This window comes from Herpailurus yagouaroundi, unplaced genomic scaffold (genome assembly GCF_014898765.1).
Source record: "Herpailurus yagouaroundi ecotype Mexico unplaced genomic scaffold, PumYag 166, whole genome shotgun sequence".
In the NCBI taxonomy this organism is placed as follows: domain Eukaryota; kingdom Metazoa; phylum Chordata; class Mammalia; order Carnivora; family Felidae; genus Herpailurus; species Herpailurus yagouaroundi.
The window spans coordinates 32599856-32626918 of NW_024412407.1; the positions used below are offsets into that span (position 1 = coordinate 32599856).

General features: G+C 43.5%; 1 protein-coding gene across 2 annotated transcripts in view; it reads right to left on the minus strand.

Annotated features, from left to right (window-relative positions):
* Positions 1 to 4221: 4221 nt before the first annotated feature.
* The window catches only part of PTPRO (protein tyrosine phosphatase receptor type O), a 241280-nt gene continuing 218438 nt past the window's right edge, over positions 4222 to 27063 (minus strand). For both annotated transcript variants that reach the window (XM_040488820.1, XM_040488819.1), the window contains 8 exons: positions 21473 to 21563; positions 20332 to 20408; positions 19353 to 19487; positions 17954 to 18076; positions 13060 to 13214; positions 10830 to 10965; positions 5751 to 5871; positions 4222 to 4766 (listed from right to left, as the gene is read on the minus strand). In XM_040488820.1, the coding sequence (XP_040344754.1) occupies positions 5767 to 5871; positions 10830 to 10965; positions 13060 to 13214; positions 17954 to 18076; positions 19353 to 19487; positions 20332 to 20408; positions 21473 to 21563 (822 nt within the window). In that variant the 3' untranslated portion in view covers positions 4222 to 4766; positions 5751 to 5766. The remainder of the gene's footprint in view (positions 4767 to 5750; positions 5872 to 10829; positions 10966 to 13059; positions 13215 to 17953; positions 18077 to 19352; positions 19488 to 20331; positions 20409 to 21472; positions 21564 to 27063) is intronic.

Consider the following 27063-nt stretch of genomic DNA (forward strand, 5'->3'; position numbering starts at 1 on the left):
TGAGTAAATAAATCATTTTTCGAGAGGGTTAGAAATCGGCTGTTTCTCAAATTGAATGGCTTGAAATTAGGTCTCTGTCCCAAGCAGCTCTGGACTCCAGCACTCACACGGCACCTGCCCTTTTACCAAAATGGGGAAGTGACTTGGGCTTCAAGTCTATATCCATGAGAGGCACAGACTCCTACATCCTTAGTGTCAGTAAAGTCCTTAGACGTGCAGACAGAGGAAGGGAATGCTGGTAATGCCTTCTGACAAATGAAGCGATGGACTGCCTGGTGAGGGGGCAATCCTACATACTGGAAGGGTTCAGTAGAAAAGAATCCGCCACCTTCTAGGGAGATATATGATGATTCTCATCAAGGAAGAGGGACTATGTCACGGTCTGTGGTGACTGATGAGCAGCAAAGACGATGGGAACCTAGTATTGCTGTTCTATAAACCATAGGGGAAAAGCCCAACACCATTATCCTCACTGGCCCCCTCATTGCAGAAAATATATTAAGTTTTGAGATATATAAGTGAAACATGTTGAAAAAGTCTTGACTGATGTTTTCTTGGTCCTTCCAACAACGACAAAATTGATTCCATGACATATTTTTAGAAGATAGCATATGGCACCGTTTGTGCTTACGATGGTGCAAAGCCTATTGCATGGGGTCAAGAAATCTTTCCTTGGTTGGTTGATTCATTCAACATGATTAGGTAAACAAATATTTGTTGAATTAATGATTGAATAAACAAAGGAATCTTCCTTTACTCCGGGCTTAACAGTCTCACTTTTCTCAAGTCTTGTAATTTTGACCTGTTGTTTTCCACATCCCTAATGGTTCTGGTGACTGCCTTGGACAGCCTACAGTTTCTTCTTCTCCTTCTTTTTTAAAAAATGTTTATCTTTGAGAGAGAGAGAGAGGGAGAGAAAACACGGGAGGGGCAGAGATTGGGAGCCAGGATCCGAAGACAGAGGCCACCACAGGATGCGGGGCTCGAACTCACGGAACCGTGAGATCATGACCTGAGCTGAAGTCGGATGCTTAACCGACGGAGCCACCCAGGCGCCCCTGGACAACCTTCAGTTTCTTAATGTCCCTGGAGATACGACTCCCCGAGCTACACACCGTACCCATCTTTAATTGAGGGCCCCGCCGGGATCAGGCCTTGCCATTGCATGGGCTGAAACTGACAAAAAGCCTCTGCTGTTCTGGGAGGCCCAGTGTCAGAGATGTCATAACTTAAGTTGTTTTTCAAATGCGTCAAATGCTGTGAAAAACTCGGGGTAGGAGTCTGCATATGTTATGTTTTGGTTGCTTTATAACCCCTTTGGCCAAAGTAGATGTTATATTTAGTCCCGGGCATGGCCTCTGGACTCTGAGCCTGTGCCGAACACCAGCCTAGAAAGCTGTGAGCCAGGAAGCGAGCCAGCTAATTTGACGCACATTACATCAGACGTTTCCTGAGGTGGAAAGGAAGGCCTCCTTGCTAGAAAGCAGGGAGGATTTTGGCTCTTAGAGATTGGATTCAGTAACTTTAACTCCTTGGCTAAGGGCCAACCCACTAGCAAGCAGCTATCATATGGTCTGCAAAAAATTCAGATCCAAAGTCTCCAGATCCTGCTTTATATGTTAATACCACACCTTCCTTGAGAGATGGATTGCCTTTGGGGGAGTGGGAGTGGGGGGGGGGGCCGGGACAGCTTTTATAACAAAAGACATTAGAAAATCTGATAAAAGGTTTTATAAAAGATTAAAATAATCTTACTAGCTTCTCTCATTTTAAATTTGGAGGGGTAACCTTGACTTTGTACTGGAAAATTTATAAGACTTGAATCAAAATGCTGTCCTAAAAAAATGTTGTAATTCGTCACTTTTCTTTTTCTTTTTCAAGTTACATAAAAGCGTGTGTGGTGGTGGATATGTTGGTATTAGATATTCAATTTGTAAATTAGGCCTTCATGGTAGTTTCTCAATTAACTTCAGAAACTGACTTTTGCAGTGAGGAAATCTGATCTCAATAGCACTCCAAGTTAAATATTTTGTGATGATAAAGTCTTCCTCTCTCTCTGTACCACGTAGGCTAGTATGAACTGCATGTGCTAAGCGCCTCTATGTTTAGAAGGTTGTAGCACGACTCAGATGATTACAAAACAAAACACCTTATTAATAATACAGAGGCCCTGGCAGCCTCCGCTCTGAATGCTCACACTGAGTCCTGGAGTGAAAATGCAGCTGCTTAAAATGGTTTTAGGGTACCTGAAGGGACGAGATACAGAGCATCTTTGGGTGAATTATCATGCTGATACTCTTTATACCTGAAAAATAGAGAGCTCTGAGGAGGTCACTGCTACAGTTGGTGAACTGAGATTCAGGAGAGGCAAGTTCCAAAGGCATCTGTTGGGATTAAAATCCAAGACTTCTCGGGCGCCGGGTGGCTCTGTTGGTTAAGCACCCGACTCTTGACATCAGCTCAGGTCACGATCTCATGGTTCGCGAGTCAGTGCACAGACTGCTTGGGGTTCTCTCACTCTCTCTCTGCCCCTCTTGAGCTGTCTTGCATCTCTCAAAATCCAAGCCTTCTGATGGATGGATGCTTTCCCCACTCTAAATTCTATAGTTTCAGGAGCACCAGCATACCAATGGACAAAGTGACTGCTGGGGAGACCCCTGAGGGAGCCATCTGGAAAAGTGCTTTCGTGTGCCCTTTCTGTGGTCTAAACTCTTGAGTCTCCAGTCTAAACTCTGGATACTTCATTTTCTCTTTTGGGAAAGTTGATCTGGTACTATTTGATCCCTACACTGAAGGGGTGCTCAAGAAAAACATGAAATATTTATGAAGTGCTTTAAGTTTCAGGGGAAGTAATATTCCAGCCTACGAAAACGAAATGGATTCCGGCTTACCCATGCACCTTATCGGCTCATCCAAGTTTGCGCACGTCACTCCTGACCTGTCCTTGTGTGAAAATCTAAGGATGTCACACATACACTCGCCACCTCTCTTTCGCCCTGTGTGTTCCCGCGAATGGAGTGGGTGATACATTATTAACATGTCCAAGAAGGGAAATGAAGAGGTAGGGGTGAGAAGAGGAGGTGGCAGCAGGGAGGCGAGAAGGAGAGGAAAGGAGGTAAGAACTGACAATGCCTGAGGAGCCCAAGCTGTTAACCTGCAGGGTGTGGGCATCTTCTGCTGTTCCCCCTGCAAGGTGAACCTGACACTCGCTGGCCAGGTCTTGCACAGAACTGTGCCAAGGTCCGCGGTGGCCAGGGCTCCTCGGTGACGAGAGACAGTAGGGTGTGGAGCTGTTCACTTGGCATCCTTCACCACCACTAAGGTCACCGATAAAATATCAAGCTGATCCTGGGTACATGGCTTCATGAAGATGATCGGGAATGAAGGGAAGCCAGGGCGAGGGGCAGCCATCAGATCAGATGCACAGAGGAGAGCACGCGCACGCGCACGGGGAGGCAGGACAGCCACGTTGCCACAGTGAAGCAGTCAGCTTGTGTTTACTTTCCACTCAGAATGTTTTCCTTTGTATATCCGTACCATCACCTCTTGTTTTTTAAGGAAGTGACACAAAATAACAGGCTTCACAATGCCGTCAAATGTCACAATACACAGTCATGTACTGTAATTGTACAGAATCGGAAGAATAAAATGTTACTAGTTAACACTGGTTAAAATCAAACGGACAACCAAAAATGAAACCAAACGAAAAGAAATCAAACGCTGGAATCCATAGAAACGCCTGACAATATTACCCAAAAACGCCGCCAAATAATTGTCCTAGCATGCTGCAGCTCATTGCCATAACTTCATAAGTTCCCAGCTCTTTGGGGGAAAGAAAGTGCGTTTTCACAGCCTACAGTTCTCAAAGAAACAGCTTTCACATGTATGCAGGTCAACAGATAAAGGAATGCAAACTCCAGGCACCAGGGTTGCTCAGACAGCAGTGGAGTCTAAAGAGTCCTTCTTAAAACCATTCTGAACCAGATCTGATTTGTTGAAAAAGAATCTGGAGGGTGACATTAGTTCAAGAGGGCCAAGGAAAAAACACTTAGCTGTTAATAAGGAAGAAAACCATCAAGAACTAGAACAATTAAGACTTAAATATTTTTCCTACTCTACTTTGAAGGTGAATTGCAGCTCTTCATATTTGGAAAAGATATGCAGTTGATCCGTGGGTACAACCCCTCTCTCTGCCCCCCTGCACCCTCCCCCCCTCCTGATCCAGCATCTGAATGTCGGAGTGCAGATTTTGCCAGTTCAATTTCCGTGAAGCAGAATTAACGTTTCCTCATGTGTGGTGGCCATGCCGCTTTTTAACAACGAGGTATAATTTGATACTAACAATGCCTGTTCCCTCTTGGGCTACGGGCTTGATCGGTCATGTGGGTAGAAAACAATTCAACTTCCTGATAAAATCACACATACAAAAATTATTGCACTTAGAAACAACAACAACAAAAACTCAGCCCAACCAGCCAAGGGCCAAGAAAACTCTTCTTCGGAAGTGCTGTGCTTCCTGCCCTTTGCAGAGCGTCTGGACCTTTCTGGTGTTCGGTTGAATGTGGTCCGTTATTCAATGTCCAGAAGTAAAAGAGTCCAAAAGACACTGGAGGCTCTTTAAGGCTAAGTCTTCCCGGTGCTTCAATGAGATAAATTATCTCCTTGGCCACATACTACAAAGCAGGGGCTCTTCTTAGCAAAATGGCTAGCAGCGCCCCTAAAAAACTCTGGAAGCAAGGGAGGATGGGTGCACACCATGTCCTGTCCTGTGGGGGTGGGGGGGGGTGGGGAGGGAGAGGGAGAGAGAGAGAGAGAGAGAGAGAGAGATTGAAAGAGAGAGTAAGCGGTCTGGGAGGGTCAGGCCACACACGGACAGCTCTGTGACATAGGTTTATCTGTACATCTTTCTCTGTGTAAGCCTTTCCTGTGGATCTAAATATCTTTCCTTTTTTCCGCAGATTTGTCTCTGTCTTAGTCTTTATCCTTCCTGCCTCTCCGGGCTTTCTGTCTTTTGATGGATATGAAGGTAGAATGCTAATCTTACCTTGCTACCCACTGGTCCATACTCTATTTATCCTTCCATTTTCCTGCCACAATGCACAGCTACCTTCTCCACACCCTGTGAATGGTCCCCCCACCTCCACCTCAGTGTAGTCAGATACATTTCACACTCCGTTTACTGACTTGAATTGGCATATTGTTACTTCAGCTAAGATTACTTACACCTCCCAAATCTGATCTCCTGGTCGAATTTGAGCACAAGGCACCAACTATGTTACTAATGTTTTCAGGAAGCTCTCAGGAAAATGTTCACATCATGGATGAGATCAAGGCATTCTTAAACTCCACTATTCTGAGAATACTGCCAATACTGTTTTTCTTTTCTGGGATGTGTGCTCCAGCTCACGTCTTTTTTGTAACTAACCCCTCATATGACCCTTGTAATCAATAAAACATTTGCACAAAATATCTAGATAGAGTTGGGTGAGACTATCCTGACATTTCGTGCATGGATCCAATATCAGAACAATTTAAGGTTCAGGTGGAGACAATGAAGGTCATGTCACAAGGAGTTGCTGAAGCCCCTAATGTCACACTTACCAACCCGGGTACATGGAAGCTCTAAGATCTGCAATGGTATTAATCTCGCCCTGTGACCCCACTTGTGGGGGCAGAATCCATACAACTGGTGACTGCTGCCTTTTGTTGTTCTAACACAGAGTGCCCGTGATGGCCTTTTCTCTACTTACTGCTCCGGGTTCTGAACTAGGACTTGCTAACATTCTCGTAGATGACGTCACTGATGCAGAACTGTTGTTTCTTCTTCGTCCACATCAGCTGCACACACTGATGGATAAAAATGTACTGCTCCTGGTGCATAGGACAAAAATGTGTTTCAGAACAAGATATTTTTGTGCAAACATGTGCCAAGGAAGACTATTTTAATCCTATGGCAGGATTAAATACCATGATGTCAAAAAACAATTTCCATTATTTCTGAAATAATTTTATCACTAGGAAATCCAAGAGAATCCACCGTAAAAATATTCTGATTAATAATAGAGTTTACGTAATCACCGCTTAATGTTAAAGAAAATGTCCAATCGATAAATCATGGGCCTCTTTTGAAAAAAAAAATAGCGTATCACTTCATAATATACACCAAAATAAAATCCAGGAAGTTTACTAAATTAAGCCATAAAAATATAGGGGGGGAAATATAGGTTAATTTTTCTCTGGTTCCTTTTAGGAAGGACTTTCTAAACTTCAAAACGATGTAACAAATTACAAATGAAACTTTGAAAGCCCTGTATATGAAACAAAGTGAAAAGAATAAAATAAAGGTCAAACCAGAAACTGGGAGAGAAAATTATTTTCTAGAATTATGACGAAAACTCGACACCTTTACTTTTCTTTAAAATTCCTCCAATCAGTAACACACACACTTAAACTGACAAAATATATCGACAATTAGACCAAATATTCCTAGAAGGCAGGGACTGTATCTTTTTATTCCTAATGTCTAGCACTCAGCTTGTGCTTAGTAAATATTTTCTGAAGTAAACCGAGGAAATATTAAACCATAAGCAAAGAATGGCGACATAATAAAAAAATGTAAATTCAAACAATTGGTTTTCATCCATGATGTGAGCAAAACCGAAGGGGAAAAGTCACATTCAATGATAACTTGAGCTTGTTGAAGCCGTTGTTTTCATCTGTGGTTGGCAGAAGTATTATTAATAAAGTGCTAATAAGTGACACTCTGGACGCAGATAGTAAACAAGTGGGAAAAGACCCCAATTAATGTTCTATTAAAAGGAGAATGGTTTAAATAAGTTACAGCAGATCTATACTGAAACACTATTCAGTCTTTAAAATGAGATTTATAGAATTTTGGACAATTTGGGATGATAGATACACAGAGCAAAATGTTAGGTGGAAAATTAGAATGTAAAATTAGCACATGTATATGTAGCATCGAAGCACAACTGGATGAAAGTTATACTTGACTGAAGATGGAGATGAAATGCATCAGCATATGGAGAGTAGCTGTCTTAGTGCCATGAAATCAAAGAAACTTCATGATCTTTCTACTTTGTCTTCATTGCCTAGAGCGTCTCTGTAAGTAATACCATTAGAAATAACCTTGAAATAAAAACCAGTCATGGTATTCGCAGGATTTAAGGAGTCTTTTGTACAGCTTTATAAAAGATAGGTTAATGCTTCAAACCTCACTGAGTTGATACCTAAGCCCAATCTGTATTTTTCAACAAGCTTTGGAAAAAATACATTCCCTTATTTTTAAAATTTTTTTTTTATTAAAAAAAAATTTTTTTTAACATTTATTTATTTTTGAGACAGAGAGAGACACAGCATGAACGGGGGAGGGGCAGAGAGCGACGGAGACACAGAATCGAAAGCAGGCTCCAGGCTCCGAGCCATCAGCCCAGAGCCTGATGCGGGGCTCGAACTCACGGACCGTGAGATCGTGACCTGAGTCGAAGTCGGACGCTTAACCGACTGAGCCACCCAGGCACCCCTAAAATTTTTTTATTATTTTTGAGAGAGAGAGAGAGAGAGCCCAAACAGGGGAGGGGCAGAGAGAGAGGGAGACACAGAATCCAAAGTAGGCTCCAGGGTCTGAGCTGTCAGCACAGAGCCTGACGCAGGGCTCGAACTCATGAACCTGAGCTGAAGTCGGACACTTAGCCGACTGAGCCACCCAGGCACCCCATATATTCCCTTATTTTGTGATAATATCAATAACTGGCTACCTCTTCTCATTATCACACACCACTCCGTTGTTTCTGGTGTTGTGTCAGGCACTGGGCACAGTTAAGGCCAGAAACTGCCTGGCTCTTCAGTGCGTAACTGTTCAGTGGCCAAACTTGGGTGTCAAAAAATTAAAAAAAAAAAAGTAGACAGACCACAGGCAAAGTAAATAAAAGACTATTTACAGACACATCCTTGAGGGCCCCTGAGAAGTCTAAGCTGCCGATCAGGAGAATGGCTGCTCAAAGCAAAGCCGTCACTGACCTCCAGGAAAGGCTATTAGAAGAAAATCAAACAAAACGTTTGATAAAAATAGAAGAGAGCCCAGGAGAGGTGAATGCCATCCATACAGAGCCCTTTACAGTTTCACTGTGCTTGTCTAGGTGATATTTCCATGATGTGTGCTGTACGATTCACAAATGCATCATTCACATTTTACAGATGACGGAGGGCCTGTGAGAGGTGAAGGGGGTTGTACAGAGGCCATGCTGTGACCCAGGCCCTCACGGGGTCTCACCCCACCACCCCTACTCTCTAACTGCCCTTCCTGCTCTTGTGGAGAGGCCCAGACCACGTGCCCAGTCAGTTGAGAAAAGGCAAGAAGGCATGTCAACGCTGCAGACCATGCAGCATGTTGCCGGGACGTGAAATGTGCATCTCAGGACACAGCTGTTTTAATTGGTAACTTCTGCAATTGCTCGAGTGGGGCGGGGTGGTGGAATGGAGATGGCGGGTAGTCTAGAGGAGGCAGGGAAATTAGAAACCAGCCACGGGAGGAAACCCGGTACACAGCACACAGGCGGTTTATAGAGAGAATCCGAAATGGCCTCTTGAAAATCATTACTGTCAACGGGGTACTGTGGGATGATAAAGCTGAAGAAAATAATTGTTTGACTCCGCTCCTTACATGTTAACATCAGTCAAGTAGAAGACAGAAGGTCTGGGGGGTATGAACGGGCTCAAGAAGGATGTGAGGAAAACCTTAACATTCAAAATACAGGCTGAACCATGATGAGCATAGAAGCCATGAAAAATAAAGGTAAATGGACAAGATGTTTCAGACGTAACTAACAAAACGGAGATAAATAAGTAACTCCAACTAGAAAGCATCCATTGCAGAATCCTGAGGGAACTCAAGAAGCTGGAACAGTTGGAAAAAAATCAGTAACCTGTGGTGACCTCCGCCTCTTTTACTGACTGAGTTTTCCCACAAGAGTTCAGGGAAGGGATGCTGTACTTTAAAAAGACCGTTTCCCTGGAGATGTCAACTTAAAATGCTGCCCCAAACAAAGAAGCCAAACAACCAAAATGCGGGGCCAGAGCGTTAGGGAGAAAAAAAAAATACTTCCTCAGCTCTGCAGAGAGGCACATGGAGGCTGCTCTAGCTTTGTGCGATTACCACATGCGAGGAAAGATAATGGCGCTGAGAACTGGATGGAGGGTCGGCCATGTGAAGGTAGTTTTTAAAAGGGGATTAAGATTCTGTAATTGGGAAAGCCATAGGCAAACAGGCTATAATCAAAGTCTATAAAGTTATAAGAGGCATAAATTAAGTCAATGGGGCAGACAATTCATCACATCCAAAATACTTAAAATAAGGAGTGGCCCTTTGAAGGCTGGGGATTACTATACATAATGGGGACATTTTAAACCACATATGAGGATGTAAATTTATAGAAGTGGAAACCAAAAATATGGACCGATTCATAAAGCACTGTTTAATCACTAGGTAGTGGGCTTCTCTGGGGAACCAGCACATTTCAAGCTTACGATAAGGAGGTAATATTAGTTCACGTCCCCACCACTGTAAATTAGAAGGCAGCAGAGTTGGGATGTGAGTGGGTTCAAGGAAGTGAGGAAGCAAACACATCATCAATGAGGCACCTGCGTGTGAATGGGTCACTCTTTCCAAAGTGGTATGATCTTGCTATAGCTCAGAAATAAATACCATCCATCGGCTGTGTCCAGCCTTGGAAAGGTGGGAGTGGGGAGGCAGGAGAGCAAACAGAGGCAGAGGAGAAAAACCCGGGCACTAACAGCAGCCATGGCTGCACGCTTTTTGAGTTAGACTGACATCTAGTGGTGCATCGTAGAAAAAGCAGGAAAAAGACTAAGGCAGCATTTAGTCTGGAAATGGAATACGAGGTCAGGCCTGGTTGTGTTGTACTCTACAAGCATTCCTCTTGCACACCCCTTGGGGGAAAAAAGGGATTATTGTAAGCTGGAAGCTAAGAAGTCGCGACTATGGTTTGGTGATTAGGATCAGGAACAAGCTATTGTGCGTAGGCTTCGGGGCGCCTCCAGGTGCACACCTGTTGCTGTTTGGAGGCAGTGTGTGTTGTGTGGTGGCAGCGGCCCGGGGCTGCCACTCCAGCCAGGGTGCATTCTGAGGCTTGCAGGGAGGAGAAGGCTTTGCTGAAGAGGAGGAAGAGGGAGCATATAACACCGCTGGATATTTCTGGGGGATGTTCCCTTGTTGTTACAATGATAAATCCATTCATTTAGACCAAGGGAACTGGCTGCACTGCTAGGTTGGGAGCTGGAAAGCCTTAAAATCATAAGGGGGACAGGAAGCATAAATCAACCCTTGATCATCATCAAAAGTGCATTGGGACAGAGGGTTATGGAGGACAAACTAATGCCAAACTAACTGAACCAAATCTAGCATTTCAAGTATGAATTAAATCACGTCAGTTCCACAGTCCCCACTCGGTGGCATTTACCCAGATTGGCTGTCACCTTCACTGAACTCTCAGTCTGTTCAAAGAGGCTTTATTCCATTATAGATATCATAGATACATCCACGTGCTCTGGATTATGAAGGGCATATGATGCCAACAACAGTGCCAGCTCTATGCACTGAAGAGATTGCTAGAAGCTAGTATCTTTTTTTTTTTAATACACCTGAAGCAGTTTGAACATGCACAATAAAAACCTGGGACTAGTGGATGCAGAAAAAAAAAAAGGGACACAACAGTTTTGAAACATGAGATTGAATAATGAGAAGTTTCTCATTCCAGGGCAAATTTGAAAATGCGTATTGATTCTGCTCCTACCTCCGTCTGCACCATAGACATCCGGTATGATCGCATTTCGGACACCAACCCTAAGATGTCGACAAACTCGTGATCCCGAATGTGCTGCAAGAGCCTGTCCAGGGCAATGAATGTTCCTGTCCGTCCCACTCCAGCACTGCAAAAGAGTGTTCAGACAACATATTCCTCAGACATATTCCTCTGCACTGTTGCGAACAAACTGGTAATTTAAAACCCCCCAAACTACAGGTGGCACCACTGAGAAAAGGGAAGAACTCCTGAGAGTATTTTCCTAACGGATTTTGAAGTGTGCAGTTGTGGTCCGGGGTGTCGTTTGATGGCACATTTCTGACTATCCCTGCCACCTCGCTTAAGGAGATGTGGGTCTGCACTGCCTCACACACACCCCCTCTCCCGCAGGGCCCTCTGCTTCCGGAGGAAAGTGATGATTCCATGTAGAGCCTGTTGGAGAGCTGATACACATAAACAGTTGCAGCGTTCTGCGTAACCTCAGAGTTAGGCACACACACCCTGCTGGAAAGTCGGCTTGAGATGCCACACGCCAGCTCTAGCTCTGGGGCCATAGCAACTTGTGTGCCGTCAGGCCTAAGTTGAGTTCACCATCCCAGACCTTCCTTACAGCACACCGGCCATTTTGGTGGGTCCTGGGCCTGCTTCAGTCTCCCAGCGATCTTTTAGATAGTTGCCTTCAAATCACATTTGATATTTGGACTCAGTCTCTTCCAGTCCCCAAATCCCAGGGCTCAGAGAGCGGAACAAAGTGGAGCGAGTGACTGACACTGACCGCCGCCCACCGGCGGTCAGGAGAGCCCCCAGCTCTACGTTCAAGTCAGCTCTTCTCTCCCAACCACTGAGAGGCTGCGGATTGTGAATTATGGTAAAATGAGAAAAGAGAAAGTCTCTGCTGGGAGAGAAATCCAACACTAGAAGCCTCGAGTTCAGAGATTGCTTTTCTACAAGACAACTCTTCTCTCCTAAGACTTACTGTCTAAGAGAAAACGTTCTGCCTCTGGGTGAGCACCCATAAAGTCACATCCAGAGCTGTGGCTGCTTCCTGCTTGGAAAGGAACCACGAGTTTGACCGTGTGGTTGAGCACCTTTATTATCTGCTCATGGGAAGAATGGTGTTGAAACTAGACAATGTGGTCTGGTGACGCCTGTGAACATGTGAGATGAACTCACGCAAGAATATCCTCCCTGATCCCAAACTGGGTAGCTTACAAAGTGTTTTTCTTTCTGGACAGACACAGACACATACTTCTCTTTCTCTGTCCCCACCCCTCCCCCCCACCTCTCTCTCTCTCTCTCTCACACACACACACACACACACACACACACTCCCCTAGCCATTCTGGTTCACAAAGGCCAAGGTGTTAGACCCAGGATTATAGACTTATTTACTTAGGTTGACATGGCTACCAGTGCCTCCTCTAACATCCCCATTCCATTTCTATCTGTGGCATACAGTGGGAACATATTTATATCCCATGCTCTTTGGGGGTTGCATAAAAATTTTGCAACGAAATCATGTCAGACTGATGGATTTTGATGGAGATTTGGTTCACTTGGTGAGAAAGAAAGCTTAAATTCAAAGATAATGTTTCTCCTAAGGAATTAGTGTGGCCCTTGTTTTTGGGTAATGTGCTAGATCATACAACCCCTTTCATCTGAGCTGTCTAGAAATTCAGAGACAATCTCTAAGAGCAATCATAGCAAATGTCTATCTGAATGAGCTGAATACTTTCATTTCTCCTTTCCCTCATCTTGTTTTTATGTCTATTAATATTATTCTGGGCTGTGATCGGCTATTTTTAATCTGCCCTTGCAGTTGGCCGTGTTACAAACCACTCGGGATCTCTCATAGGCTGGGGGTAATTTCACACAGTACCTAAAGGCACGACCTTTAGAGACCGTGCACCTGGAGTTGAGTCCTAACCCCTCCACGTTCTGGCTGCACGAATTTGAGCGAGTCCCTCAACCTCCCCACTTCTTTCTTTCAGCTGAGAATGAGAATAAAAATATCTATCTCATAGGCTATAGGAGATAGGAAAAGCCACGTTATAAGCAAATTGTGTACCTAGTAAGGTATCAGTGAGTTGTAAATGTTATAGATTCATAATTCATTTAATCGTTAATTCACTGTGCTCAGGGATTTATGGACTGGTGGGTGATTCCCTTTATAAAGCAAAGCCTGTGGTGCTGCGACAGAAAATGCGGCTGATGAGTCTACCTGCAGTGCACGATCGTGGGGCCTTTGCTCTTGGTAGCTTGCTGTCGAACCACGTGTACAAACTGAAGGATACTTTCTGCAGCATTTGCTGTGGGCACACCGTGATCAGGCCACGCCGTGTAGTTGAAATGCATCACATCCTGCATCTCGTCAGCCTTTAGGAGAAAAAGCCAAAGCGAGCATTAATCTCTCGGTCCACTAGCCAGCTGGCCTGGGCCGCCACTGCAGCTCACAAGTTAATGCCATTAAGAAGTGAAAGCCATGTTCCACTGCTGGTCAGCACGCTTCCCTTTCCAGCTCCGAGGATCATGTCTGGCACAAAGCAGGCCCTGGGGAAAAAATACTCATTGTTTAAAACTTCAAATAGTAGGATAAATCGGCGAATCCAGGCCTGTGCGGAGATGAGAGCATAAGCAGATCAGGGTGTGTATTCTGGCTCGGCCGTTTAGCAATGGCATCAGCTTTGGCCCAAAAATACCGTGGGAGGTGCTATTGGTGACCCTCCCCCATAGGGTCCCCTTTGCCAGGCTGACTGCCCCTTTTCCAGCTGCTGCTAACAGCATATGGCTCTGTCCTCCTCATGGTTGTCCCTCCACGAAGGCAAATGCCTTGCTGGAGTGCGCCTGAGAGGATGTGTTCTCCTACTGAGGGCAGTCCACAGCTACGGAGTGACCGATATTGGGGTATAAAATGCCGGCCCCCTTACGTCGGAGTGGCACATGTAACTGTAAGGTGCCGTTCATGCCCCAACACTCCCCATGGTATGCAGCTGAGGCTAGAATTCAGCTGAACCCACAGCTGTGCCTGGCTCCTTCCCTGCCCTGTCCTCTCCTGCTTCCCTTGCTCCCTTACAGTTTTACCCAAGATCATACTTGCCATAACTCACCAATAGGACAATCCCGGTCTTGGGCTCTGACCCAAGACAAACTGGCTGAACAGCAGGTTTCTCATACCTAAGATGCGTCTTTTTAGATGTTAGAGTACAATACGACCTATCGCAGGGGTTGTTGGGAAGATTAAGTGTGCTCATGTCTGTGAAGGATGGACCGGTCAGATATTAAGCATCACCACTACTCCATAGTTTCCACCAGCTCAGGGCATTTATATGGTTGGCTTCCTTCCAGCTCAGGGCATTTATATGGTTGGCTCTGGGAATCCCAGTGAGCGGGTATGTTTTGTACATGTATCTTATTCATATTAACCCATACATCAAATATATTGTTGTCCCCTCTGAACTGAGTAATTATCAGGATAATTCAAGATTCACTCTTTTTAGTCTCTACTAATTTGTAAGCATAAAGATTTATTCTGTTCTTGTTATCAACAGTCAGGAATATTCCAAACCCAGGCCCCAACAAAGATCTAATTCACTCCCCTTCCCTCAAACTTGGCAAGAGCCTAAAATCCCCTCAGTGAATGGAATACTGTATCATAATTTGGAAGAATTTGGCCTGGTTATGAGTTTGAAACTAAAGTTAGGTTCAGGCATTAAAGAGGAATGAATTCCAAAGAGTCAGTGGTTTTGGGTGGAGTAGAATTTGTATAAATATAAGTAAATGCATAAATAAAGCATGTAAATAAACACATAATAAGATCTGTATAAACATAAGTAAATCAGCACTCAATTAGACCCACTGTCCCCAGACACTTAAGGCTAAACATCCCAAGCCACATGCAGTACCTCCCTCACCACCTTCAAGGGCTCTTTTTTAGACACATAGAGCATGAAGTTTGCAAAAATGTTGCCCCTCTCACTGCTGTTTTCAGGAAGTATGGCAATAAAGTAACCCAAGCATAATAAATTGTGCATAATGACTCCATTACTCAACACCATGAGGACCGAAGGACGCTCAATCAATCACTAGACAACTTCGGTTGCCCAGAAAAGCTCACAAAAAATGTTAGCTCTCTTCAAAGGCTGATTATAGGCTTAGTTCAAAGGCTTGTGCATTGTAGGCATATATGTGTGTGTATATATATGTATATGCATATATATAATTGATCTGAAAATGTCTCCAGCTAAAATGAGCAAAGTGGTTCCAAAATAGGCAATGCTTATATTGTCGTTAGTCGCTCTACAGCTGTAAGACAGAGGTATTGGGGTGATCCCTGGTCAAGCTGGACAGCAAGGCACACGTCAATGGGGACAAAGTTTTGCTGGTTTTAGTTTCCAGTTATTACTCAGTTCATGCCAAGTTTTTAAGCACTGGACAGTGAAAAACTGTGTGCTATGGTCATTTTCCTCCTTTCTTTGTTGAAGGAGAAAAACTTACCTTAGCCGTTCCAAAATCTCTCTTACCCCGATTTCCTCACTCATATACTTTTATCTGGTTGTACTCTGAAAGTTTCCACATATCAATATAGAGGGAATAAAGAAGAGTGTAAACAAAAATGGAAACAAATAGAAAAACATATTCATTGGCAAGGCACAGTGTTCTTTTAGATTCTGCATTTATGGCCAAAAGGGGGCACTCTAGGACCAAATGCTCGTGACTGTGTCTACCACATAAACAATCTTACCAGAAAGCACTATTACTCAATATTTTATTCTTATGTTTCAAGCCCTTCACATGATTGTCACTGAAAGGTCATAATTTAAGATCAAGGACAAGAAGGGGCCCCTGGGTGGCTCAGTCGGTTGTGTCCGACTTCAGTTCAGGTCATGATCTTGCTTTTCATGAGTTTGAGCCCCGCGTCAGGCTCTGTGCTGACAGCTCAGAGCCTGGAGCCTGCTTTGGATTCTGTGTCTCCCTCTCTCTCTGCCCCTCCCCTGCTCACACTCTGTCTCTCTCTGTTTCTCAAACTAATAATAATAATAATAAACGTTAAAAAAAATTAAAAAAAAAAAAAAGACCAAGGACAAGAAGCATAGTATTGATCATACAGTGATCTCTGTGACTCTTTCCTGCCAAGGAAACAGGTATGGGAACAGGTGTTGTCTTGTGCTCTGCAGTTTCTTGTCTCCTGAATCCAAACCTAGGGAAATATTTGTTCTACATTTTTCCAGCAGTTTACACTGGCTTCCCAGCTAAAATAACCAAAAAAGAAAGCAGGATTCAAACGGCATTCAGATTGTCAAGTATTTTCTCTGATGGAAGGTCTTTTCAAGTGCTTTACTATTTTTGAAATCCTTCATTCATTCACTGATTTATTCATTCCACAAAGATTTTTATAAGTGGCTAAGGGTTGGGATTATAAAGCTTATTAAAACGGGGTACTTGCTTCCCAAGCTCACAGCATACTGGGTGAGGCGGACACTACAGTCATCTCTGATGTCTTGCGATAGAGCAGTAGGTGAGACAGAGCAGAGGGGGAAAGGAATAAAGTTGTCTAGAGACTACAGAAAGCTTAACAAAGGAGGTGACGTTTGAGCTGAAACTCTGGGTGGAATGTGTTTAGGGAGGAGATGGCCATTTCAAAGAAAAGGAACAGCATGAAGCTGTCTGCTAGGGATTTGCCCAAATTCTCATTGTGACAAAAGTCATTGTTAACTACCAGTGGTTAAGAAGTGATTTAACTTGCAAATATAGTAAGTGGCTAGTTCATGAGTACTTATGCTGCACTGACAGGGACAATATTTGTTTCTATTGTGCATATTAAGGGTCACCAAACATTTTCTGTCGAGGGCAGAGAGTAAATATTTTAGTTTTAAGGGTCATTTGTCTCTGTTCCAACGATTCAAGCTTGATGCAGCACAAAAATAACTCATGGGCAATATGTAAGCAAACGTGTGGCCATGTTTCAATGAAATGTTATTTGTGGACACTGACGTTTCTATTTCATATAATTTCCATATTTGGTGTGAAGAATTATTTTTCTTTTGATTTTTTTTCACACATTTAAAAATTTAAAACTCATTCTTGGCTCATAGGTTTTACAAAACAAGCAGTGGTCAATTTGTCCATAGCCCAGTCTTGAACCCCTGACGTATACAGTTAGGAAGTGTTGTTTCTAGGCAGAGAACACTGTGATGAGGACTTTCCTATTGAATGGTGTCCTCAACAGAGAGCATGTTTAAGTGAGTACTAGAAAAATTCCCTCCTATTTTCTGGGACTACTGTGTGTGAAGAAGGGTGATTGGTTGACAGGGGCACACAGCCTGGCACACAAACGTTGGGCATGAGCTCGAAGCCTAATCTTCAGAGAAGTAGCAGACCCAGGACAAATAGACTTTCCTTTTTCTTTTTTAAATTTTATTTGAGGGAGACAGAGAGAGAGAGTGGGAGCAGGGGAGAGGGGCAGAAGGAGAGAGAGAATCCCAAGCAGGCTCCGTGCTGTCAGTGCAGAGTCAGACATGGGGCTCGATCCCACGACCCTGGGATCAAGAGTCGGACACTCAACCGACTGAGCCACCCAGGTGCCTCTAGACTTTTCTAACATGGTAATATTCAGAAATCAATAGCATTTGAAAAGAGATATGGAACCATGATTAAAAAGAAATAGCTTTGAAATAATAAAAAGCCAAACCATAACAAAAAATAAGGAAAAAAGCCAAAGAAAACCAAACCCAAACTACCATATCATGGTTTAGGTGTTAGTTTAAAATTTAAGTGTGCCTTATATATCCTAAGCATACCCATCCACAATTAGTATAAGTAATGAGAACCTGTCAGTTGTAACTGGTGAGCAGTGGTGCCCTGTGTCTCCTATTGCCCTGGGCTGATCTGAGACGGAAAGGTGCAGACTTTTTATTCCATCTCCTCGGGGTCTCCAGGCCTACCATTTCATCCACACAGCACTGCTGATGAAACTGGAAATAAATACACTAAACATGGGATTTATCTCTTGAAGAAAGCAGTGCTGCAAAGCTGGAAGAGCTCATAGTCTTACATGACGGGGGGTTGGTCTCTGACACGTCGGTGTCCCTCAGCGTGGGGACAGCCACCTGACTTACATAGTTGATCCGGAAGTGTCTGCAGGCCCAGTCTTCCCGTTCTTCCTCTGACATCATCTCCACGGTGATGTCCCCATAAGCTATGGGTTCTTCCGTGAACGGCCAGTAATGGTCACATTTCACCTGAGGTGACAATAGCACACAATCTTTTATTTATTTATTTATTTATTTGTAATGTTTATTTATTTTTAAGAGGGAGAGAGACAGAGCTTGAGCAGGGGAGGAGCAGAGAGAGAGGGAGACACAGAATCTGAAGCAGGTTCAAGGCTCTGAGCTGTCAGCGCACAGCCCGACACGGGGCTCGAACAGTCTTTGCAACCTTGAGATCATCACCTGAGCTGACTGTTGGATGCTTCACCAACTGAGCCACCCTGGCACCCCGCACACAACCTTTTAAAACAAACAGGCTAGGAAAGAAATAGTCCGTGCTCACTTAGAGAAAACAAAATTACAGTAAAACCTTGGACTGCAGGTAACTTGTTCTGTGAGTGTTCTGCAGGAGGAACAAACACTTCTAATAAATTTTAACTTGATAAATGAGCAATGTCTTGCAATATGAGTAGTATGTGATGCTGGATGTCACATGATCACAACTGAGCCAATGGTTCTTTCTCTCTCTCTCTCTCTCTCTCTCTCTCGCTCGGGATTGTGGGCATGGTCTCCCATGCTCAGATGCTCAGTCTCAGGCCGCGGTGTTTGGCAGAAATCAGTGATTTTTCAGAATGTTGGAAGGTGCCCACACTGGCCCTAGTGTATTTTTTGTCACTTCAAAGCACTTATGGACAGTCCTTTGCTTTTCTATACAAGAGTAAGCTTAGGAATGCTTTGGTTCATTCTAGGTCAGGCTGCCTGCAGATATAGACCTTTTCCTCCGCTGCCTTACTGCCAGTTATATTAAATACAGTATGTGACAAGAGTTTATTCATACTGTACTGTGGTCAACATCTGTTAGTGATAGTGAAAGCCGTCCTACACAATAACCCTCCCTTCTCTGGTCTCCCTCACACCAGCCACGAAGGTTTTCAAAGGTAAGTGCAAGTTAATTTGTTATTTTTCTTTATAGTTTATATTTTCCTTATTATTTTGTATTATATTATAGTACTGTAATCATTTTATATGAATCTTTTTGAGTTCTGGAATAAAGCATCTGAGTTTCCATTACTTCTTATGGGAAAAGTCGCATGATACACAGTGCTTTGGATTACAAGCATGTTTCTGGAACGAATTATGCTCACAAACCAAGGTTTTACTGTACTTGACTCTGAAGAACTGTATAGTATTATTGTGCGCATTATAAAAGAAGCAAGTGGAAGTTTCTGGTATGTAGTAAGCACTCCAGCCATAGCCCTGGCTGGTACAGATTTTGCTGCCAGTGGGAACAGCCCCATTAGACACTTACCCTTCTTTTCTCATTACACTGAGTGAGCATGACAATAATCTGGGACTTCTGTTGTAGGACCATCTTCCAAAAGTCATTTCTGGTTTCAGGCAGTGGTCCCTGTGTGGCAATATACTCCTGGGGTGAGTTGTATCCCTGAAAGATTAAGTGACAAAGCGGTCACCCAAGAAGCTACTGTCAACACCAAATGCTGTTCCACACAAATGAAAAAAAACCTGAAAATGTACTGGGGATAAGCCTAGCAAAGGATCACACACCTAGGTAATGGTTCCTCCCTTTCTCATCAAAGAGGTAATCAGAGTAACTGACCCATGTAGGTCTGCATGATTATAAGCATTGTTCTCTGAAGTGTATACATACAATCGCACTCACACCTTTTGATGAGAACAGTCACTAGTTTTAAAATAGGGGCTCAGGTGGAGCCCTTTGAGTTGCATTGCCGAAACCAAAGCTTATTTATTTATTTTTAAATGCTTATTTATTTATTTCAAGAGAGAAAGAGAGAGAGAGAGAGAGAGAGAGGAAGAGAGAGAGATGGGGCAGAGACAGAGGGAGAGAGAATCCCAAGCATGCTCCCGACTGTCAGGGCAGAGCCCGACGCAAGACTTGAACTCATGAACCTTGAGATCATAACCTGAGCCAAAATCAAGAGTCTGACACTTAACAGAGTCAACTCAGGCACCCCAAAACTGAAGTTTAAACACAAAAAAAGATGATGTTTAATATAATTACTTACTTTCACTTTCACTCTTTACAAAGAAACGTGAACATTACTAATCTATGGGCTTTTCCCCCTATTTGTTATTCTGAAGTGGGATACTGGGAATTAATAGGATAATTCTTCAGAATTGGGTAGCCAGGTGGAGAATGGCTCTCTTTTTAACTGTTTGACATATATGTATAGCTCTAATAGTCCTCCTGTGTCTGAGCTAGAATTTGGACGCCTGGTTTTAAAAATTTTTTATTGTCTTTTACTTACAGGAATATAGTTGGCATTGATATAGTCTGCGCCTTCCTCTTCATTCATGGAGACTAATCTCACTCGGCTAAAGTCATCTGTAAAGAATAAGAAGAAACAATGTCAAAACTCTGAGTGGAAAGAAGGATTGCCTTAACTTTCTCTAACCAATAGCAAGTCGGAGCAGCCCACCTTTACTTTAGCCTGATACTTCGGCCACACCTCAATCTTAGTTTCTTGTTTAAATAAATATAGAAACACCTCGCAATCACCATTTCCTCCCCGTCAGCTTCCCTGTCCTTGTCTCCAGGCCTCAGGGGGATTGTGTAGGATATTTATAGGAACTAAGGTATCTGGTAGGTTGTATGGAAGGCTGTAGAATGTAGCCTAAATCCATGATTTCCATGTCACCTAACACATCCAGAGAATCCACTGCCTTTGGGAAACCCAGAGAAGATGGGGTTGCATGGACTTTGTGCAAACAGACTTCAGATGAGAAAAGTAAATTCTGAAATGTGTATAGATGTAAAAGTGTAAATGATGACACTACCCAATTCTATCAAGAAGCCTGATCAAGGAAGGGTTGTCCTTCTAGAGCTTTTTCACCTCTCTTCTTTCCCAATCTCCATTTTCTCCCAGCATCCCCCACCTCTACCCAGTATGGCAGAAAGTTAAATCTCTATTGGAATGTATTTTAATTGTCCTCTAAGTACTTTATATTACTCTTCTCTTGAATGTTGGCTTTATTACAAAACGCTAAGCAACAGCAGAACCTGCCAGAAGAAAGAGGAGGTATTTTAATACACCGCACTCTTGCCGTTGTCAGGGAGTTGACTGAAAGTAGTTTATGAGGGCTCAGATTATCTTACCCCGAGTTTGGCTAAGACTTTTAATCTCCAAATAGAGATAAAAAAGAGCCAAACGGTCAGTCTTTCCTTCTCAGACACAATTCATTTGAAAGCAAAGAAATTAAATCTTCAGACACAGGACAGAATTGAGTAACACGGAAGCACGATTGGGATCAATGCAGTGGCAGAGACGGCCTTGAGGATCCAAACCACAGCTGGGGTTAGCCAGAGATTGGGGAAACTAATCCATCTGCAGTAACAGTCCGTCAGCCTTTGAGAGACGACACTAGGACAGGCTCTAGTGATAAGCTTACATGGTAGGATGTTTGTGTAGCGATTTTTACATCGGTTCAGCGGAAGGTCTGCAGCAAAATGTGGAATGTCCAGTCCAATCAATTTTAACTCCTGTAAATGACAGAGAATAGAGTTGAGTTTCCATACTTGATGTGGACTGGGTTATTGTTCACATTGGCTTATTGTTCACATTGGATTATTCCTCACTCCCTGCCTGTAATGGAAGCATCACACCCCCTCTTCCACATGATGTTCCAGTAGCTCCCTTTCGGGGCCGAGCGTGCTTCTCCATGCCACTGTTCTCCACTTGTGTTGGCCCATGAACTTGGGAAGAAATCATTCCAATCAGAAGCCATAAGTGTGCTTGCTCAGTTTGGTTTGCCCTCCTGTGCTGCAGCCATCTGCTGTGATAACACCCAGGGAGGCTGCTAGCCCCAGAATGAGGAGACACTTGTAGCAGACCTAATTCTGACCCATGGCCTGAAGCCAGCCTGTCCACTGTCCTACAGACCCTTGAATGAGGAAAATAAATTCATGTTGTTGTGGATCAGGGTGCCTGGCTGGCTCAGTTGGTTAAGCATCTGATGCTTGGTTTCGACTCAGGTCATGATCTCACAGTTTGTGAGTGAGAGCCCAGCATTGGGCTCCATGCTGATGGTGTGGAGCCTGCTTGGAATATTCTCTCTTCCTTTCACTCTACCCCTCCCCTGTTTGCTCTCTACCTTTCTCTCTCAAGAAAAATAAATATTTAAAAAAATGTTGTTGTGGATCACTGAGATTTTGAGATTCACACTACATAATGCTTATATAGCATTACTGGAGGAACAGCTGACTAACATAATACATAAATACCCTCGGGGCCCCTGGGTGGCTCAGTTGGTTAAGTGCCTGACTCTTGATCTTGGCTCAGGACATGATTTCACATGTGATTATAGATTAGAGTCCCATGTTGGGTTTTACACTGATGGCACGGAGCCTGCTTGGGATTCTCTCTCTTCGTCTCTCTGCCCCTCCCCTGCTTGTGCTCTTTCTGTCCCAAAACAAATAAATAAAACTTAAAAAAAAAAAACCACTTAATTCCAATGGATAGTTTAGTGATCATGTGGAGAAGGCAGGAATTATGAGTATCATTCAAGGTGTGGAAAATTTGAAAACAGAGACATTTCAGATTTTTGGAAGTATGTATTAACTGAAATTTATATGATATATGTAAATATTCCTATTCTATGAGTTATTTCTCCTGCAGGCAACAGGTCTTCAAGAAGTAGTAAAAGAAAGAGTGAGGAATGAGTAGGGGATATTCTCCGTGTTACAAGATATAAGATCTACAGGCACTAAATATCTGGTAATAAATTCAACAGTAAGGATGAATCAGTAATGGGTAGGCAAACCTGTCAGTGAAAATAGGAACATCCAGGTACCTGTCTGTGTGTATCAGTACTCTTATAAATCCAATTTATCAGAATGTACATTAGTAGGGCAATTTTTATATAAACAGACAACCATCATAATTCAAAAAGATTGTTACAGGATGCAGGCTTCTAAGCTTTCATCTCTTATAGGAAACAAGCAATTACAGTCAGGTCACCTGGATTTTCCAGGAGGCATCATTCACTCTGGTCTGTGTGAATGGCGCTCCATATAATTGAACAGTGCACAACCAGTGCAGCAGGTCTGGTTATACCTGAACAAATTTCAGGGAACTATTAGTCAACAGCATATAGAACCATCTGTGAATGGAATCATCTGTATGGTATGCACCTTTCTATAATACTATTCAGTGAGGCAGTAGAGAAACCACCTGCTGTAAGTTTTTTTACTCGTATAGTATGTTAATGTTGCGCACGCATTTAACTCTTCATAATTCCTCCCAATTTTTATTTCAATGAATCATAAGCTGGAGGAATACATATCTGGGGAAGAATTTTGGAGACTCTTGGAAAGACCTCAGTAGGGAGTTGGAGACACTGGTGATGTTTTGAGAGGCTGACCAGGCATATCTCTTTCATGGCCTTTCTGTCTGGATTTAAGTGCTTTTTGCAAAGCATATGCTTTAAGGAAATAAAGTTCTTGGGTCTTTTGCTGCTTCCCCATAAAAGGTCCTTGACAGCTGAATGTGCTTACTGGCCCTGGGATGCAAACCTGTGGTCAGCACGAATGGACTGACGTGAATCACTCATATTTCTCTCCTCCTTTAATTCTGCAACACTTTTGGCTTATTTTTAAAATTTTTTTAGAGAGAGAGAGCATGCATGTGCAAGTGAGGGAGTGGGAGAGATGGAGGGAGAGCGAGAATCCCAAGCAGGCTCTGCGCTCAGCGCTGTCTATGTGAAGCTGGACGCAGATCTCAATCTCACAAACCATAAGATCATGACCTGAGCTAAAATCAAGAGTTGGACGCTCAACCAGTTGAGCCACCCAGGCGTCCCAACACTTTTGGCTTTTTTAACATCACAAAATCTCAAGTTCCTTGGCCCACGTTGAAGCCAACCTTAAAGACAAGCCACGCTGACTTTGATCCTCCATTCACAAAATGGGTTTTTTCCACTCAGGCAAAATACATGCTTGGTAAATGCCTTTAAACAGAAGCTTGTCACTGTCACTTTGTAAGTGGTTTTCCATTTTAAAGGGTTTTCAAAGACTGTATTTTTCTTGTAGGAAAATCATTTATTTTTATCAACTTTAAACCAAATCAGGTATTTTTAGGTTAGTTCCTCTTGGCAGTAATAAGCTTATTTAGATGATGCATCCATTGCCTAAAATATTTTGGAAATCTACCTCCTTTAGAGAGTGTCTTTATAGATAGTTTGCCAAAACATATGGCGTATTTTGTTGTACCACTTATAAATGGTAGGGTCTTAGAAAAGTAGTTCAGTTCTTGTTAACATCAGTTTAGTATTCTGTAAGATAAGGCTAACAATAAATACCTCCATCCCTCAGTCACGTATAGCGACTATCCACTGGAATGATTAAACTCAACAAATATTAATACAGTACTAGCGGGCACCACCTACTGGGTGGCTCAGTCGGTTGGGCGTCTTTCGCTCAGGTCATGATCTCACTGTTTGTGAGTTCAAGCCCCACGTCAGGCTCTGAGCTGACAGTGCAGGGCCTGCTTGGGATCCTGTCTCTGTCCTTTCCCCCACTCATGTGCTCTCTCTCTCTCAAATATAAATAAACATTAAAAAAAAATACAGCCCTATTGATAACGATTATGAAATGCTGGTGTTATGATGCTTTGTTTTGCTTTGCCTGTATGCATAGTTTCTCCCTCCTTTGCCATTTGTACTACCAGACCGACAACTTTCCCCACAAATCCCCTGCTTTGAGGACAGACTGACGAGCCACAGGAAGAGGCCTCAGATACAAAAGAAAAGTGTGGAAACAGATTGGAGCTGAGAGCTGTAGCACATATGGAAGCTGACTGAATGATAGAACTTTAATTGTGTGTTGTCTCCCTGCTGTAAATGCCCTTAGTTGATAAGAGAGGTTTAATTGTCTGAACACTGTAAATGTAAATTGCCAGAGCTGAACCGTAGCAAAGCAGGAACAGGAGCGTATACACAAAATGCTTCACCATCTTTTGTAATTTAGCCTGTCACTAAGTGGAAAATCAAATACTCAGTTTCCGGTTCAGTGGCTTTGTAGTTATTTTCTTTCCAACCATATGGAAACTCCAGAGGCTTAAATCTTCATAAAGGCAAAGTATGAGGTGATGGCCCGAAACCAACATAAATCATTTTTGAATTTTCATTTGCCAGTTTCGTTTCTGTCACAACTTATCATTGTGTTTTTCCCCCTGGGCCATGTAGTCATTTGCACATTGGGCTCAGTGGTGGCTCCCCAAAAGATGTGTCCACATTTTAACCCCTAGAACTTGTGGTTGTGGCCTTATGAAAAAAGAGGCTTTGCGGATGTAGTTATGGATCATAAGATGAGATTATTCTGCATTATCTGGGTGAGCCCTGTATCTAACAACACGTGTCCTTGGAGGAGAGAAGAGAAGGCCACATAACGATGGAGACCTAGATTGGAGTCATGCAGGCTGCAAGCCCAGGAGTGCCTTGAGCCACCAGTAGCTGGAAGAGGCAAAGAAGGATTCTCCCCTAGAGCCTTCAAAGGAAACAAGGCCCTGATAACACTTTGATTTTGGACTTCTGGCCTCTAGCATTGTGAGAGAATACTTCTCTGTAGTTTTAAGTCGCCAAGATTGTGATAATTTGTTACGGCAGGCCCTAAGGAACGAATGCAATCCCCAAAACCCAATGGCAGTCTCTGTCGTGTGGGCTGTGTTTGAAGCGTGCAGGTCTTGGAAAGCAAAGCCCAAACACATGCACTGTATTAGTCTGTTCAGGCCACCATAGCAAAATATCATAGGCGGGGTGGTTTAAACCACAGAAATGCATTTCCCACGGTCCAAAAGCCAGGTGCTGACAAGGCAGATTTCATTCTGAGGCTTCTCTTGACTTGCACATGACCACCATCTCACTGTGTGCTCACGGGGTCTTTCTTGTCTAACCCTACTTACCGTCCCAAGACCCCACTTCTTCCACATATCAATTCTGGGAGAACATATCCAGTCCATCCCATGCACATTAGTCTTCAGAGAAGACCACAACCTGTATTCTGGCTCTAGAGTCTGTAACAATGTCAGCAGGTGGTAAGCACTTGGGACAGGGTGGACATCAGAATCAGGTGAGTGAGATTACTAGACTACAGAAGAAGTGAGGAGCAACAGCGGGACCAGTGGTGTTGACAGAAGCAGTGCCATCTGTAGCAAGTAAAAGGCTCAGTGGAATGGGGCAAGGTCTGGCTGGTTTCCAGATGAACACAAAAGGTCACGGGATTTAGAACAAAGTATTTAGTGAGGCTCTGCGTTCATCTGAAGGCCGCCATAACAAAGTGCCACAAACTGGGTGGCTTAGTGCAACAGAAATTAATTGTCTTATAGCTCTGGAGGCTAAATGCCCCAAATCAGGGTGTCAGCAGGGACCTCTGGCCGCTGTCACTTGTAGAGGAATATAAGAGTATCCCTCCTTGCCTTTTCCTAGCTTCTGATGGTTTGTTGGCAATCTCACTTGCCGCTGTATGACTCCAAGCTCTGCCTTTGTCACCACCTGACATTCTCTCTGTTTGTCTGTGTCTTAACACAGCTGAATTTTCACAGGGACACCAGTCATACTAAGAGCCCACGCTAGGCTAGTCTGACCTCATCTTAACTAATTACACCTGCAATGACCCTCTTTTCAAACAAGGTCACATTCTGAAGTGCTGATGGCTAGGGCTTCAACATATCTTTTGGGGGGGACACAATTAAACCCATAACAGGTATTCTAAAGGAAGAATAGGATGCATTAGTAATGGGCATCCCCGGGAGGTGAAGGAAGACCGGATGAGGACGCCAACCTCAGGAAAGTGTAGCAGTAGCCCTGGCGCTAGGAGGGGATTTAGGGGCAACATTCCAGTCAGTGGCACAGGCACTGGGAAACAGAGACCAAACCTAGAAGATTAGGAAGAGGAGAGAACTCAGGTCTGAGAACCAAGCAAGACCTCTGGTGTAAGAACTGTTGGAGAGGGTTCAAGGCGACTTATTTCAACAACGACTATGGGC